We start from the raw sequence: 17,259 nt of genomic DNA on the forward strand, positions 1-17,259 counted from the left end.
GACATCCCAAGTTCCTCCAGCCTTACCTCCTCCTCCTCCTTTAGCTGAGCCAAAACTGCCAGCCGAGGATCCCAAGAAGAAGAGGAAGGGGGATAATGACGGGGCGATCACTAAAGACCCCAAGAAACCACGCCAACAACTCCCACCGGCCCAGCAACAGAAGCTGGACAAGTGCAAGGGTAGAGCACGTTCAGCTGAACTTGGGGAAATCAGGGATGAAGCTGTAGTGCACCGAGCACCGGCCACCTGGTCCCCCGATCTAAGGCTGGACGGCGCTCCTATCTCCTGCCAGTCCAGTATAAGGGCAGTTCAACAAGGCCACGCCCACCACCTGGCCGAGGTCCTAGAACGCCCTCTCCTGCTGCCCAAGGACATGGAGACCTTGGAAAAGATGGGCCAACCACAACTATTCCTCTCTCTAAAAAGAGACTTAGCGCTGGTAAGTGCTTCTCCTTTTAACAATATTTATAAGTAAATTAGTTTTTGTTATTCCTAACTCCATCATGCTTTTTTACAGGCTATTCAGGAGGTCTTTGTAGCTGAAAAGTTTATTGAAGACGCTCGGAAAGTAGCCGTGGCCGAGCTCGAAACTAGGGTGGAGACCGAGAAGACCTTAGGTACAGCCCTTGCCGAGAACGAGAAGCCGACCTTGGAGGTAGCAGAGCCGAGGAGAGAGAAGAATGGGGTCGAGTCAAACTTGAAGACCATGAAGACCCGGATAGAAGGACAGCGCAAACTCCTTAAGGAAAGAAATGAAGAGCTCTCCCAAGCTCAAAGGGAGTGCTCGGATCCGAAGAAACAATCGGCTTCGATGAAGGAAGAAGCCAGCTCCTTCCAACTCTCTCTTCAAGCCGCCAAGCAGCAAGTTTTGACGAAGGGGTAGCGACCACCGAGGAACAAATGACAGAGGAATTCGCGGCTTTATGCCGCGAATACCGTCAAAAGTATGGGGAAGCTTTAAACGTAGCAGGAGTTCCCCGGTCTTCGGATTTGAGGAAGTCCGAGAACGTTTGGCTTCCCCTAGAAATACAGGAGATTGAAGAGGCTCCTGCCGCTACTCCTACCCCCGAGACAACTCTTCCCGTCCTACCTCCGATGGTCCCACAAAGCAAATTCCCGATCCTACGTAACCTTCGGTTCCAATAAAGAAAAGGAAGGAGGAGTGGATGCAGAGAAGGACTTGAACCAGATAGTGGAACCCAACGTCCTTCCAACAAAGACAGCGGATAAAGGAAAGCAGGTTATGACTCCTTTTGAGCTGGAGTTGAGAAAGACCGAGGGCACTAGTACCTCTCAAAGAAGATCCTCCTCCAACAGCTTAGGACTTAGCTTAGGGCTTCTCTTTTTCCATTTTTTTTTTTGTTTTTGAATTATATATTGTAATGTATATTCAACTTGATTAATGAAGAACACTTTCGTTTGCTTTTCACTTGGATTGTGTCTGCTTTTTCTTTATTCTTTATGTACTTATTACAAAAGTTTTCCCATTAAGTCATATCAGAAGTTTCTCAGAGCATCAAAATCTAACTCCAAGGATTGCATAGTCATAATTTTCACATAATCATGTGTATATTATTAAAGATTTAATACAAGGTGACATGGTTAATTCATTTGAATAATACCTCGATTAAAAAAAGAAAGAGGACTTCATATAATGATTAAGCCTTCACAATGCATAACACTGTTTCTGTAGGATGTAAGATTCGAGGACCATTCCTTACACAAAATTGCTCAACACTTGGAGATATGAAACTTAAGATCCGAGTTTAATAAACAGTAACGTATTAACGTCCAGACACAAGCAAAAGTTAAATTTAAACAAAGTCATAGTCCGAAGATAAATCTTAAGCAATCTTTAGTTTGATTCTTCAAAATTGTAACTGTAAATGGTAAGACATCAATTTCCACAAGGTTTGTGGTCCGAGGACTGCACTTAACCAAGTTTCTGTTTGATTCTTAAAAATTGTAACTTCAAATGTTAATTTTCCCAAAGTAGGAGGTCCGAAGACCCGCATAACTAAGGTTGTTTAACAAATGACAAGACATCAATTTCCACAAGGCTTGTGGTCCGAGGACCGCACTTAACCTAGTTTCTGTTTGATTCTTAAAAATTGTAAATTCAAATTTTAATTTTACCAAAGTAGGAGGTCCGAAGACCCTGCATAACTAAGGTTCTGTTTAACAAATGACAAGACATCAATTTCCACAAGGCTTGTGGTCCGAGGACTGCACTTAACCAAGTTTCTGTTTGATTCTTAAAAATTGTAACTTCAAATGTTAATTTTCCCAAAGTAGGAGGTCCGAAGACCCGGCATAACTAAGGTTCTGTTTAACAAATGACAAGACATCAATTTCCACAAGGCTTGTGGTCCGAGGACTGCACTTAACCAAGTTTCTGTTTGATTCTTAAAAATTGTAACTTCAAACGTTAATTTTCCCAAAGTAGGAGGTCCGAAGACCCGGCATAACTAAGGTTCTGTTTAACAAATGGCAAGACATCAATTTCCACAAGGCTTGTGGTCCGAGGACTGCACTTAACCAAGTTTCTGTTTGATTCTTAAAAATTGTAACTTCAAATGTTAATTTTCCCAAAGTAGGAGGTCCGAAGACCCGGCATAACTAAGGTTCTGTTTAACAAATGACAAGACATCAATTTCCACAAGGCTTGTGGTCCGAGGACTGCACTTAACCAAGTTTCTGTTTGATTCTTAAAAATTGTAACTTCAAATACGAGAGCTAGCCATAACTTTGAAATATTAATTGACAAAAGCTTATTTGATTAATAATAATACCTTCTAAGATTATTTACATTCCATGGACGTGGTACAACTCGTTCATCCAGGTCAGCTAGCCTATACGACCCTATGCCTGCTATTGAAACAATGCGATAGGGGCCTTCCCAGTTAGGTCCTAGCTTACCCCATGCTAGGTTCTTAGAAGTGCCTACAACTTTCCTTAATACAAGATCACCAGGTGCAAGTGGCCTTAGCTTCACGTGGGCATCATACCCTCGTTTTAGCTTCTGCTGATAATAAGCCAATTGGACCATAGCTGCCTCACGCCGTTCCTCAAGTAGATCAAGATCTTTCTCTAGAAGTCCCTCGTTTTTCTCTGGACTAAAAGAACTTGTCTTTAGAGTAGGAAAACCGGATTCCAATGGTATCACCGCCTCGGCTCCATAAGTCATAGAGAATGGAGTTTCTCCAGTGGACCTACGCGGTGTGGTCCGATACGTCCATAGGACATGAGGGAGCTCTTCTACCCATCTGCCTTTCGCATCGTCCAACCTCTTCTTGAGCCCGTTGACTATGACCTTGTTAACGGCCTCGGCCTGCCCATTTCCTCGAGGATAAGCTGGAGTAGAGTATCTATTTATAATACCCATCTCACCACAATATTGCCTAAAGGCCTTGCTATCAAATTGAACGCCATTGTCCGAGACGAGTGTATGTGGTATACCGAATCTAGTAACAATATTTTTCCAGATGAATTTCTTGGAATCAACATCTCGGATATTGGCCAAAGGCTCGGCCTCGACCCACTTAGTAAAGTAGTCTGTTCCCACGAGCAACCATCTTTTGTTTCCAGCAGCTCTCGGAAAGGGCCCTACAATGTCCAAGCCCCATTGCGCGAAAGGCCAAGGGCTGGAAAGAGGGTTAAGAACCCCTCCAGGTTGGTGGATATTAGGGGCAAACCTCTGACACTGATCACATTTTCTGGCATAGTCCTGAGCCTTCCTCTGCATATTGGGCCACCAATAACCCTGAGTCAGGGCTCTATGGGCTAGGGACCTTCCTCCAGTGTGGCTTCCACAAATTCCCTCATGCAATTCCTCCGTAATGATTCTCGTTGATTCAATGTGTACTCACAACAAATACGGTCCCGAAAAGGATCGTTTGTATAGCTTCGGCCCCTCGGACAACCAGAAACGCGGCGCCTTTCGACGTACCTTTTCTGCTTCAACTTTGTCTTCGGGAAGGATGTCATTTTTGAGAAAAGATATGATCGAATCCATCCAACTAGGACCAGGCCTTATTAGATGGATGCGAGGTGCATCAGCAGCTATAAGAGAAGGTTCTACCAGATCCTCAACGAGAATCACCCTTGGTAGACCTTGAGCCGAGGATGTGGCCAATGTAGCCAAAGAATCTGCATGAGTGTTTCCACTCCTAGAGACATGAGCTAAGGCAAATGAGTCGAATTCAGCTCGCTGACGTTTAACCTGGGCCAAATATTCTTGCATTCTGGGGTCTCTAGCCTCCATGGTCCCCATGACTTGGCCGACCACTAATTGAGAGTCCGAGAACACATGGATTTCCTTGCCGCCCATCTTATGTACCATTTGCATGCCTACCAAGACTGCTTCATACTCGGCCTCATTATTAGTAGCCGAGAAAGACAATCTCAAAGATTTTTCAAAGACAATTCCTTCAGGGGACATTAGAACAAGTCCAACGCCAGACCCTTTATGATTAGCAGCCCCATCCACATAAACTTTCCAAGCCGAGGGCGATACGGCTGTGATCACACCAACTGATTTTTCACCCATGTGTGCTCCCTTTGAAGTTTCTTCTAACAATGGTTCAGCAAACTCTGCCACCAAATCAGCGAGGACCTGACCTTTCACCGAGGTGCGAGGCTTGTACTTAACATCAAAGGCTCCCAAAATGGTTCCCCATTTTGCCACTCGCCGAATAATCAGCACTACGCAACACGGCCTTCGAGCGGCAACCGGGTCAAAACAACCACGGTATGAGATTGGAAATAATGAGGAAGTTTGCGCGTGGCGTGGACTACGGCCGAAGTGCTTTTTCCAAGGGCAAATAGCGCACCTCGGCTTCATTCAAGGACTTACTAACATAGTAGATCGGCCTCTGCACTCCATTTTCATTCCTTATAAGGACTAGACTCACCGCATGAATAGCCACGGCCAGATAAGCGAATAACACCTCGTCCACCTCAGGGCGAGATAAAATGGGTGGCCGAGATAGATATTGCTTAAGCTGTTGGAAAGCTGACTCACAATCCTCGGTCCATTGAAACCCTTTCCACTTGTTCAAGAATCGAAAGAAAGGACGGCACCGGCCACCGACCGAGAAATAAATACGTTCAACGCAGCAATCATTCCGGTCGCTTCGAATTTCCTTTGGGTTCCGAGGCGGCCGCAAATTCGAATAGCCTTAACCTGCACCGGGTTCACCTCTATGCCCCTATGAGTGATCATATATCCTAAGAACTTTCCAGACCCCACGCCAAAAGAACACTTGGAGGCGTTAAGGCGCAACTTATACTTCCTTAGCATCTGGAAGGTGTCGGCCAAATCTGTCATGTGCGAAGGTACCGTCTTACTCTTTACCACCATATCATCCACGTATACTTCTATGTTTTTCCCCAGTTGCTGTTCAAACATTCGGGTCATCATTCTTTGATAAGTAGCCCCAGCATTTTTTAACCCAAATGGCATGACCTTATAATGATAGTTCCCCGTTGGAGTAATGAAAGCAGTCTTCTCCTGATCCTCTAACGCTAAGGGAATTTGGTGGTAACCCTGAAAGGCGTCCAAGAAACTCATCCGAGGATGTCCGACAGTAGCATCTACCAGTTGATCAATCCGTGGCATTGGGAAAGAATCTTTAGGACAGGCCTTGTTCAGATCAGTAAAATCCACACATACTCTCCACTTGCCGTTTTTCTTCTTAACGACAACAGTATGAGCCAACCATTCAGGGTAGAAAACCTCTTTGATAGCCCCCGCCCTTTTGAGTTTAAGAACCTCTTCCTTCACAGCCTCAGAATGCTCTCGGGAAGATCGCCGAGGTGGCTGCCTCCTCGGAACAATGGCCGGATTGACGTTTAAATGATGGCAAATAAAGTTCGGATCTACACCTGGAGCCTCATAGGGGTCCCATGCAAAGACATCTAAATTATCCTTCAGAAATTTCAACAACTCCATCTTCTCTTGGTGTGGCAATCGTATGCCAACTTGGAAAAACCTCTCTGGATCATCGGTTATTACAAACTTCTCTAACTCTTCACAAACAGCCTCATCTTCTATCATCGCTCCAGGTGCCTCCGGAGCTGTTAATTGCTATGACTCCTGGATGGGCAAGGCTGATGACTCAATTTCTGACTGACGAAGCACCGCAGCCGATATGCATTGCCTAGCAACTACCTGGCTGCCGAGGATTTCCTCAACATGCTCCCCCGAGGGGAATTTTACTTTAACATGTAAGGTAGAAGAGACAGCTCCCAAAGCGTGCAGCCATGGCCTGGCGAGGATGGCTGTATATGGAGAGTACGCGTCAACCACAATGAAATCTACCTCAACCGTTTCTGTGCCGGATTGTACGGGTAAACGGACCGTCCTTTTGGTACAACGGCTCTCCCTTCGAAGCTAATAAGAGGTGAGTCATAAGGAGTTAAATCTTCCAACTCCAACCTTAACCCCTTAAATAGATCAGGGTACATGATATCTGCACCGCTGCCCTGATCTATCATCACCCTCTTCACGTCATAATTCCCTATTCTGAGGGTAACCACAAGAGCATCGTCATGGGGCTGGATAGTCCCTATTTTATCCTCCTCGGAGAAACCCAAGACAGGTAAAGTGCTCTTTAATCTCTTCGGCCTACCACCCACATCCTCGGCTTGCGGATGGGAAACCGCCATGACCCGAGTGGGACCTGAGCCGGTCCTGCCAGATGCGGCGAAGATAACGTTAATTGTTCCCAATGCTGGCCGAGATGAACCGTTCCTCCGGTTGTTTGAACCAACTTGACCGACTCCGCCCGGGCCGACACAAATGCCGCTTCAACTTTCCCTCACCGACGAGCCGCTCTAGATGGTTCCACAGTGGTCCGACAGTTCTCGCAGTGTGGCCCACATCTTGATGGTACGACGAGAAAAGGTTTTGATTTCTTCTCGCAGGTCCCCTGCCATCTTGCCGGCCATCCGAAGAAGGGCTCCTTGCGAACTTTTTCTAATAACCGATGCACCGGTTCTCGGAACACGCATTTACGGCGGGGTGCCGCCAAGCCGGATTGTCCAATGTAATCCCTCCTCGGCTTGTTGTTGTGATATCTGTCCGACCTGAAATCCCTTCTCTCCTGCGGGATAACCTTCTCCTTCCCTTTTCCCTGCTGCTGGTCTTCCTCTACCCTTTTATATTCATCAATACGATCCATAAGACGGCGTACGCTGCGGACGGGCTTTTTCGTCAAAGATTTTCGTAGGTCGTGATCAGTAGGGAGGCCCACCTTAAAGGTATTAAGCGCCACCTCATCAAAGTCGCCGTCTATTTCATTAAACATCTCCCGCATCCGTCGGAGTATGCTTTCAGTGTCTCCCCTTCCTTCATAACCATGGATAGCAACGAGTCCAATGGCCGAGGGACTCTGCTACACGTGATGAACCGCGAAGCAAATGCTCTAGTTAGTTCCCCAAACGAGCCTACAGACCCCGATTTGAGACCATTGAACCATCTCATAGCCACAGGTCCCAAGCTGGAGGGGAAGACTTTACACATCAAAGTCTCGTTGTGTGAGTGCACTGCCATCCTTTGGTTGAAGTGACTCACGTGCTCCACCGGATCAGTCCGGCCATTATAGATGGTAAACGTGGGCTGGGTGAACCTCCTGGGAAGCCTCCCCCTCTCAATCCTACGTGAAAACGGAGATTTAGAGAGTTGGTGCAACGCCCTACTCATGGTATCGTTGCCTAAGCCCCTAGGACGAAGCTTCTTACGTCTGCGGATTGGCTGGTCATTTTCCTCACCAGAGGATGTTGCACTGGTGGGAATATGACCTTGAACCGTAGCCATGTCCCCTATCCTTCTCGAGGAAGAACTAGATGAGGACGGGGACACCTTTCGTTTAGCACGGCGTAACTTCCTCTTCAAACGATTGATTTCCTTCGCATGGATTTAGAGCCCTCATCGTGGGTAGTGCTACCCCCTCCATGAGTATGGCTAGCCCCTGGATATTCTGTATGGACGCTTCCCTCACGATCCCTACGATGTTCAAGACGTTCGAAATGATCTTCCGGTTGTGATCCTTGTGACTCTGCATGGTGAGAGCCTAATCCTGCCATAATATCCCTACTACTTCTAGACTAGATTCCCACAGACGGCGCCAATTGTAAGTGCACAATTGCACCTGGACCCAAGAACAGTTATGGGCTCAGGCCCAATGAGCCTTAAACAATATGAATTTGTAGAGTGTGGGCTTGAAACCCAGGTTAGAAGTGTGTGAGGATTAAATGACAAACTAAAGATTACAAATACTTGATAACAACAAGGAATACTGTAACTGAGCCCCCTCGGACGTAAGCCGAGAGCTGTTCTTATATTATATCTTTCTCTTTGTCTTTTTTCCTTTTAGGTTACAAAAGGTTTCTCCCTTTTTTCTGTTCTAAGTCCTCCCTTAAATACTCTTCTTTTTAATACTTTATACACGTGTTGCCCCAACTCCTCCCTTAGCCTAGATATTTCTTTTCTTAGTGCCTTTGAACAGTAACTAGAAGTTTCCCTTCCACTGTTCAAGTGTCACCTCCCCATTAATGCGGCCAGGGTGGTAGGTGCAGGGTCTTTAATGTGGAGGTAGCAGCCTTTATCTTTGACATTTCTTCAACTCCGGTGCTTATGGGGCATTCTAGGGTTTCCCCCTTTAACCATTGGCCTTAACTGTGTCATCCCCTAACCTTTACTATGAAATCCCGAGTTCTTTGGTGCTCATCCGAGAATAAGTTCACCCTCGGCTGGGTCCTCGGATCCTCGGCGCATGGGCTGACCCATAGTATTAACAACTTCTAAACTCAGGGTCAGGTCGGCCCTCCTTAACACGGCCCAAAAGGCCCATGTTCCCATCAGGATCTTTTTACCCCCCACAATAACCAATTAGAAAAACTACTTTTCACCTTACTTCAATAATAAGTTAATAACAATAAGTAAGGATAATGGCAGATATACAAGTTTCAGCATTAGCAGTACTTGAAGGCTAGTAAAGCATTCAACCCAAAAATTTAATAAATGGACAGGAGGACCAACTAAATTTACATATATTAAATACCAAACCCAACAGATTTGGGATTTTTTAACAATTTCAATTTACTTGCACTTTTTATACTATGCGTTTCTCACTTTTTTTTTTATAATTGACCAATAACATTCGATTTGTTAGGCCTTTCCACATCTGCATTCCGACCTTTGCAATGCACATTCTTTCAATCACTATCGAAGGAAAGTAATTTGGTCACAGACTTTAAGGGGGGAAAAATATGTTTTCTGTTGGTTTTTGGGTTCTACTGTGTAAGTGTGTATGTTAAAGTTTTAATTATTTTATTTGATGCGTTTTTGTAAATCTATCTGTTCTACAGTGAAAAAATATAATGTATTAGTATTTAAAATCATAATATATATATACACGAGATTTTATAGAAAATCTTTAAAGGAATTTAAACTCAACCAAAAAATGTGAATTTTTAAAAGCTTATATATCAATTCTAGAAGAAGAAGAAAATAAAAATTAAAGGCTTATGGATGCTCATGAGCTTCAGTTCGAACTTGGGTCCCTGCATAGCAGCTTCAAGAATTTTTTCAGGGTGGTCATTAAAAGTTTTAAATTAAATAATAAAATAAAACTTAAATATATTGACTTTAGAAAAAAAATAAACTGCAAATACATGAAGTTTAGGATTAAATCGATGCAATACTCCACTAATTTCTTTTTTAGGGAAATGATGGTCAAAAGGTTGAAAAAAGCCTCTTTATAAATATACTATTTTTATTTCATCTGAACATTAATATAAAAAGATAAGACATTTTCTTATAGCCTAAAAACAAAAAGAAAATTATTCAAGTAAATACGGATTTCCTTAGAAGATGAATCTTGTAATATATGTGATTTCTTTATAAGAAATTTGTCCACAATGCTAGTAAAAGAATAAAGGATAAACTATAAATTCATTCAACATATTTAACTTAGGCAATCAACCATTATAATGTTCAATATTGTATCCAAGCATTATTTTAGTGAACATACATATGTACAAAATTTATCACATAAATCCAACAAACTCAACTAAAGATTAAAGCAAGCATTAATAGACTAGCTATTTGAAAACATGCATTTAAAAAAAATAGGGATTTTAAATTATGCCTTTATAAAACACAATTTAAAAAATCAAAATTAAACATTTAATTTGGGTTTTTAGGGTAATTTGTTTGTTTGGGCAATTTTTAATAAGTGCTACGTCTACAATATTTTAGCAACACTTTCACAACAAAGTCTAAATGACAAGTTATTATTGGTTCTTATTTAATCCTACCACTAAAATTACTTTTTTGTCCACTTGTAACAATGATGTCAAAAAATTATAAAAGTACTGTGAAAATATAGTAAACATATTTTTTTACAACTTTTTTGGTTCGACCTTCAATAGACCAAAATTTTAAAGAGGTTAAACTTTTATTTAGGATGTTCAAGTTTTTAGGATTAAGGCCCCCCCCCCCCCCCCCCCCCCCAAAAAAAACTGTACAAACCAAAATTTGTTCATTTTAACGTACAAATAACAAGGTTTAATTAATAAAACTACTTTTTACTAGACTTCAATAGTGAAAATATTAAAGGGTAATGGCTGACATAAGCTTTAGCATTGGCAGTACTTTGAAGACTAGTAAAGCATTCAGCCCAAAATTTTATTATATGAACAGAACCAGCTAAGAATACTCATGTTACATCCCAAACCTAACTGATTTGGATTTTTTTTCTTAACAATTTAACTCAATTGCACTTTTTATACTTTGCATTTCTCACCTTTTTTTTCTGATTGGCCAGTAGTATTTGATTTGCTGGGGTTCTCTACATCTTCATTCCGGCCTTTGCAATGCTCTTTTATTGTTTTAATCACTGGAAAATGGAAGTAACTGGGTTACAGAACTTAGGGAAGAGGAGGAAAAAAAAATCAACACTATTTTCCGTTGGTTTTTATCTAATGCAATATATGTTGAAGATTTAATCATTATGTTTAATGCATTTTTGCAGTAAATGATTCTAAATATATTCTTTCCCCTACATTCTTTAGTTGCCCTTATGTTCTGTCACCGATTTTGCTATAACTTTGAAACTTTGATTTTAATTAAAGTAAAGAAAAACGATCCATTTCATACCAACTTGAGCTTTAGCCTTCAGCTTTGGATAGAAGCAGATGCATGCTTGGTAGCTCTTTCGGAAATTTTGATTATTTCCGTCTTCAGTTTCGGAAGAATCATTGATTTCTTCAAAAACATGATCAAACAATTTTCGAAGAGCAGTTTGGCGCTTAAGCTCTTCAACATATATACCTTTCACACAACAACAAAGGATAACAACAGGTGATGTTTGGTTAATGGACATATATAAATATATAAATTTGGCTAAATTACAAATTTACATTATCTAACTTTAGTTAAAATTCAATTCAATCCTCCAAATTGTAATTTGATTCAATTTAGTCATTTCGTCCACATCCAATTAGTTACCATTAAGTGTCCCAAAATGGTGTCTTTTGGTATTTTAACTTTTAAAATTCAAAAAACTAATAAGAAGTTGTTTTTTTTTTTAATAAAAATAAAACTAATTTGGAAAGAAAGTTGTGGAACATATAAAAAAGAAACATTAAAAAAAAACCTTCACTTTCACACACTTTCTCTCTCTTCACTCATTGATTGACCCAACCCTTCATTCTCATAATTATACTATGTGGTAAAATGTGATTGACTGTTTGTTACTTTCACATGAACTCATATGTTGTTCTCCACCACTCATAAACAACATAAATAAGTGTTTCAAAAGGTGTGGTAAATATTATGGTTCTAAAATTTTGGAACACCAAAGCTCATTGACTCGTTTTTTTCAACTTTCTATAACTGTCTACAGTACTTTCATGCCATGAGTTTTGACTTTTGACATATACATTTTAATTGTTATAAATATTTTATTATTTTCATTTGAATGTTTGAATTTTTAGAACAAATTCAAAAAAAAAAAAAAATGACTTCGATTTGGGACACTTAACGACAATCCTCTAATGAGAGTTGATGGGAGGAGTAATTGAATAAAGTTAAAAATTAGAGGACTTAATGGAATGAAATTGAAATTACAAGACTTAATTGAATTTTAAACAAAGTTAAATAGTAAAATTTGTAACTTCCCCTATAAGTTTTTAACAAGTTGGAAAAGTTAATTGTTATAAATATTTTATTATATTTGTTTGAAGGTTTGAATTTTTAGAACAAAATCCAAAGAAAAGAAAAATGACTTCAATTTGTGACACTTAGGGTCCGTTTCGATAGAACTTATTTTGCTGAAACTGAAAACTGAAAACACTGTAGCAAAATATTTTTTAAATGTGTAAATAATGCCGTGAGACTCATTTTTAATAAAAAAGTTGCTGAAATGTGAAGTTTGTGAGACCTGTGAACAGTGCACTGTTCACTGCTGAAAAGTCAAAACATGCGGCTGCAAAAAAAAAAAAAAAAAAAAAAAAAGGAAAGAAACGCAAACGTGGATCCGCAAACGCAGATCCAAACAGATACTTAATGAAAATCCTCTAATGGAAGTTGATGGGAGGACTAATTGAATAAAGTTCAAAATTAAAGGACTTAATGGAATGAAATTTTAATTACAAGGCTTGATTGAATTTTAAACAAAGTTAAATAGTGAAATTTGTAACTTCCCCAATAAGTTTTTAACAAATTGTAAAAGTGTAATGTAGGTACAACTTGGATCTCCACAATTAAAGAGAGTCTGTTATTTTCGCCTAGATAATTGAGTAAAACTTACAATGATAGATGATTTTCTTCCACAGTCCAAGTTGAAAATCGCTTCTGAAGACCGCAGGCTTTCTTGCTAGTAGATGCAAAGGGGTGATTCCTTCCCCGCTCACAGAACAAGCAAGCCTATGTTCCATATTGAGTATCTCAAATGCCAAATCTGTCAGCCACAATAATTAAAATATGCTTCAATATTGTTTCATTAAAAGCTCAATTTTACTAGTGTATTACAATTTTCTTTTCTGAAATAAACATGTTTATTAATGATGTTAAATATTCATATATAACATGTGGCAACCAATGTTACATATTTGGACTAAAGTATACTTGTGGTCCTTAGAGTTTGAAGATGTTTTCATTTTAGCAATTTATATTTCAAAATTTTCATTTTAGCCATTTAGCTTTCTTATTGGCTCTTTATGTTTCAAAATTTTAATTTTGGTCCTTTATGTTTTAAAATTTTAATTTTGACCATTCATTTTAGTCATTTATGTAAACTAAAAATTTAAAACATAAAAAGTCAAAATAAATATTTTAAAAAAAACTTTACGGGTCAAAGATGTACTTTAGTTCATAATTTGCTTTAATCATCAATTAGTATTTATTACCACTGCACACCCTTACCACCACACAAGTATAAGTGTTTGTGGGGTGTGAGAGGCAAGGGCCATGATTCAAGTCTCCAAGAGGGAGTTTCACACACATATACACTTAGATTAGGCTAGAGTAGAATTCCATCTTGTATAAAAAAAAAAAAAAAATCAATTGGTATTTATTATGAGCTTGTCCTTACTGGCAAACAAGCTGAACTTGCCAAAACTACCCAAACCGAATTTTTCCAACTTTTTCTAGGTTTGGTTCAGTTTTGGTTTGGATTTTTGAAAAACCTTTTTTTTTTTTTTTGCTCAGTTTTGGATTCAGAGAATATTAATCCGAATCAAATCAAAATCAACCATTACATATTAAAATTAATATATAATAATATTTCCAAGATTGCACTTGTAGTTTAGTGGTAAGAAAGTGTGTATTTTTTAGTTTTAAGTTTTTGACTTTCAATTTACATGTCTACACTAAAAGAAATCAACACGAAAAGGAGTTAATTTCATACTGAAGTAATACCGGTTTAATTAGGAAAACGATATATTTTGATGTCGATCAATATAGATGTACCATTTGAAGGTTACCACTATTTCTATATATATGAAATAATTTTAATAAATGAATATTTCTTATACTAATAGCATTCACATCAGTCTTCTAAATTTTTTAACTAAACTAACTCAAAAAACTTCATTTTACTAGATTAGCTATCTATGTTTTTTATAGTCATGCATCAGCCTCAATATTATATCACTATTTCAATTAAATTATTTTTTTATTCATATTTTCAACCCCAAAATCCACTGCCACCTATCACCGTACATCACATATTCTATTTTTCAACATTAAAATAATATATAAAAACATTAAAATAACATTAAAAAAGAAACAATATAAAAAACACAAAATAAAAAACCCATTTCAACAACTCACCGCCACCCCCACCACAACCAACCACTGTTACAAACCCCCCACCATACACAAGCATAGATCACCACCACCACCCACAAGTGCAACCCGCCACCACCAACAACAATCCACCAGCCACCACCCCCATCCAATACTACTTTAAAAAAAATCTCCAAAATCAACACAAAACTCTTTAAAAAATAAAGAAATGAATCAAACAAAATCCATAATTGTGTCTTAGTACAAATAACGACCCACAAAACCCACCATAAAATCTAACGACCCACCAAGATAAATAAATTGTGTTAGACCCACCACAAACGCCGACCCACCAGCAACCCACAAGCCACACACAAAACCCATCGCCAGCACCCCCTATCGCCGCCAGCAACTAGAAACCAACGCCGACCCATCTATCGCCACTATAAACTCAATTTATACAACCTAATAAATGGAGAGAAACGAGAGAAAAGAACTTGAATCGAAAAGGAGAAAATGAGAATTGAGCCACCATTGTGATGAGTGGCTTTAGGCGAAGCAAAAACTCACGAGATCAACTGTGGGTAGAGATTAGCGGCTTGTAAGAGAGGAAGAGAGTGAGAGAAAGGCCGAGATATGGAGAGAGGAGAGAGAAGGGATGAGAGAAATGTAGAGGCAAACGAGAGAGAGAGAGAGAGAGAGAGAGAGAGAGAGAGAGAGAGAGAATTGAATAGAATAGTTAAGAGGAGAGAGAACATTTGAATAAAAAATTATTTTTTGGGTAAACTACATAAATGGAACCTATCATTTATACTATATTTCAATTTGTTCCCTAACCTTTCATTTGTGTCAATTTGGTCCATCACCTTTCAAAGTTGTGTCATTTTGGTCCCTACTGTTATCTATTAGATAGAAAAGTCTAATATGTCAAATGGAATAATAAAATTTAATTTACTTGCCACATCAATTGCCAAGTGTATAGCCACATCAAATTAAAAATAAAATAAAAATCTTAATTGTTGTTCTCAAGTAAGATTGGGATTGGGGAGAAAAAAATTAAAATTCTTCTCTCTCAATCTCACGCTCATCTTTGTCCCTAGTTCCCAACTCTCTTGGCTAAAACAAAAGTTGTAGAGGGTGAGATTGAGAGAGAAGAATTTTAATTTTTTTTCCCCAAGCCCAATCTCACGTGAGAAGAATAATTTATTTATTTAATTTTAATATGATGTGGCTATATTGTTAGCAATTAATGTGGCAATTAAATTAATTTTTTATTATTCCATTTAACATGTCAAACTTTTCCATCCAAGGAATACCGATAAGGACTAAAATCACACGACATTAAAAGGTTAGGGTCTAAATTAACACAATTGAAAGGTTGAGTACCAAATTGATATATAGTGTAAAGGATAAGGACCATTTATGTAGTTTACCCTTATTTTTTTGGTTTAGCATTTGTGTCCGTACCATTCCAAATTTGGAACGATACTGTTCACCCATGCCAAATCTTTTAGCATATCTAATGTGAGATTTTTTGATTTTTGGTGTGCCAAATGCAAAATATTTGGCATTTAGCACACCTAATGCTAGTACTCTTAGTGTTGTTTGTATACTATTGTACTAGATAATAAAAAAATAAAAGCAAAAATACACTTTTGGTCCCGACATTTTAGACTTAATTTCATTTTGGTCCTTAAATTGATTTTGCACCTACCTCAATCCCTAAAAACAGAGAATCATTTCTATTTTAGTCTCTATTGTCAACCCACTAATAGAAAAGTTCTACATGGCAAACGGAGTGCACAGTTGGCACACTAAATGCTAATGTGACTAATAAAATAATAATAATAAATTATAATTGGCATTTAAAAACTGGCACATCAGCATTTTAATTTTTTTTTTAAACCACATCAGAAAAACCAAAAAAAAAAAAATTCTAAACTTAAGTTTTTTTTTAAATATAATAAAATAATTAATTAAATTTCTTTTTCTTTTCATTATTTTTTTGGAAGAATATGTTCTTCATGTTCTTCCCTAGAACATGATTGTTCATGTTCTTGAAACCCAGCAAACTGATAAAAAAAAGAGATCAAAATAGTGAAATCAAAACAGAAGCCAAGAATCAGAGATTAAACTAATCAAACCCATATGAAAAAAAAAAAAAAAAATCAAAACCCATCAACCCATCAAACCTATATGAAATCAAAACCAAATCAAACCGATCAACCTATCTATCACCACGGATCTCTGCTTTCATTTCACAACCACCAACCATCACCAATCTCAACCTCACCCAGAATATCACCTATCTCAGCCCCTCTCTCTCTCTCTCTCTCTCTCTCTTTAATCCAAGTTTCTTAGTTTCGCATTCACCTCCCCCCCACCACCAATCTCCACCTCCACTACCGACCACCCGCCCCCACGAAAACCCAGAAAAAGAGAAAAAAGAAAGAAGACAGAGGGATTGAGAGCTTGAAAAAATTCAGAGAGAGGGATTCGAAAACCAAGAGAGAGAGACAAGATTTATTTATTAATTTATTTGTTTTGATTTTTCTTTTTTGGTTTATTTTAAAAGAAAGAAGAAAATGAAATAGATACAAACACAAACACAAACACGCTAACATAAGTGAGAAGAAGTGCTAATTTATAGCTTGTTTGGATGGAAGGGGAATAGAGAGAGTAGAGTAGAGGGAGGGAGAGTAAGTTAAATTAACTTGTTTGGATATTTTTTAAGGGAGGAGAGAGAAGAAGTGTTAATTTATAGCAGTTAAAGCTTTAGCAATCTACAACAGCAACAATCGGCAATGTTGTGGTGACTGGAGAGAGAATAGTCACTAGATCTTATTTTTACAAAACTCTTTTTCTTCTTCTTCTTCTCCTTCTGAACCCTTCCTTTCTTAAAAATATAGAGAACACTCTCCTTAAAAATTTACAAAGGATTTAAGATTGATGTTGATCAATTC

The 17,259-nt window shown here is 38.7% G+C and overlaps 1 protein-coding gene across 3 annotated transcripts in view; it reads right to left on the minus strand.

The window, feature by feature from the left end:
- LOC142612555 (uncharacterized) overlaps window positions 1-17,259 on the minus strand; it is a 33,884-nt gene that overhangs the window by 10,807 nt on the left and 5,818 nt on the right. For all 3 annotated transcript variants that reach the window (XM_075784643.1, XM_075784644.1, XM_075784642.1), the window contains exons 3-5: window positions 12,819-12,968; window positions 11,165-11,338; window positions 10,812-10,904 (exon numbers count right to left, since the gene is read on the minus strand). In XM_075784643.1, the coding sequence (XP_075640758.1) occupies window positions 10,812-10,904; window positions 11,165-11,338; window positions 12,819-12,968 (417 nt within the window). The remainder of the gene's footprint in view (window positions 1-10,811; window positions 10,905-11,164; window positions 11,339-12,818; window positions 12,969-17,259) is intronic.

Source organism: Castanea sativa, chromosome 10 (genome assembly GCF_040712315.1).
Source record: "Castanea sativa cultivar Marrone di Chiusa Pesio chromosome 10, ASM4071231v1".
Classification (NCBI taxonomy): domain Eukaryota; kingdom Viridiplantae; phylum Streptophyta; class Magnoliopsida; order Fagales; family Fagaceae; genus Castanea; species Castanea sativa.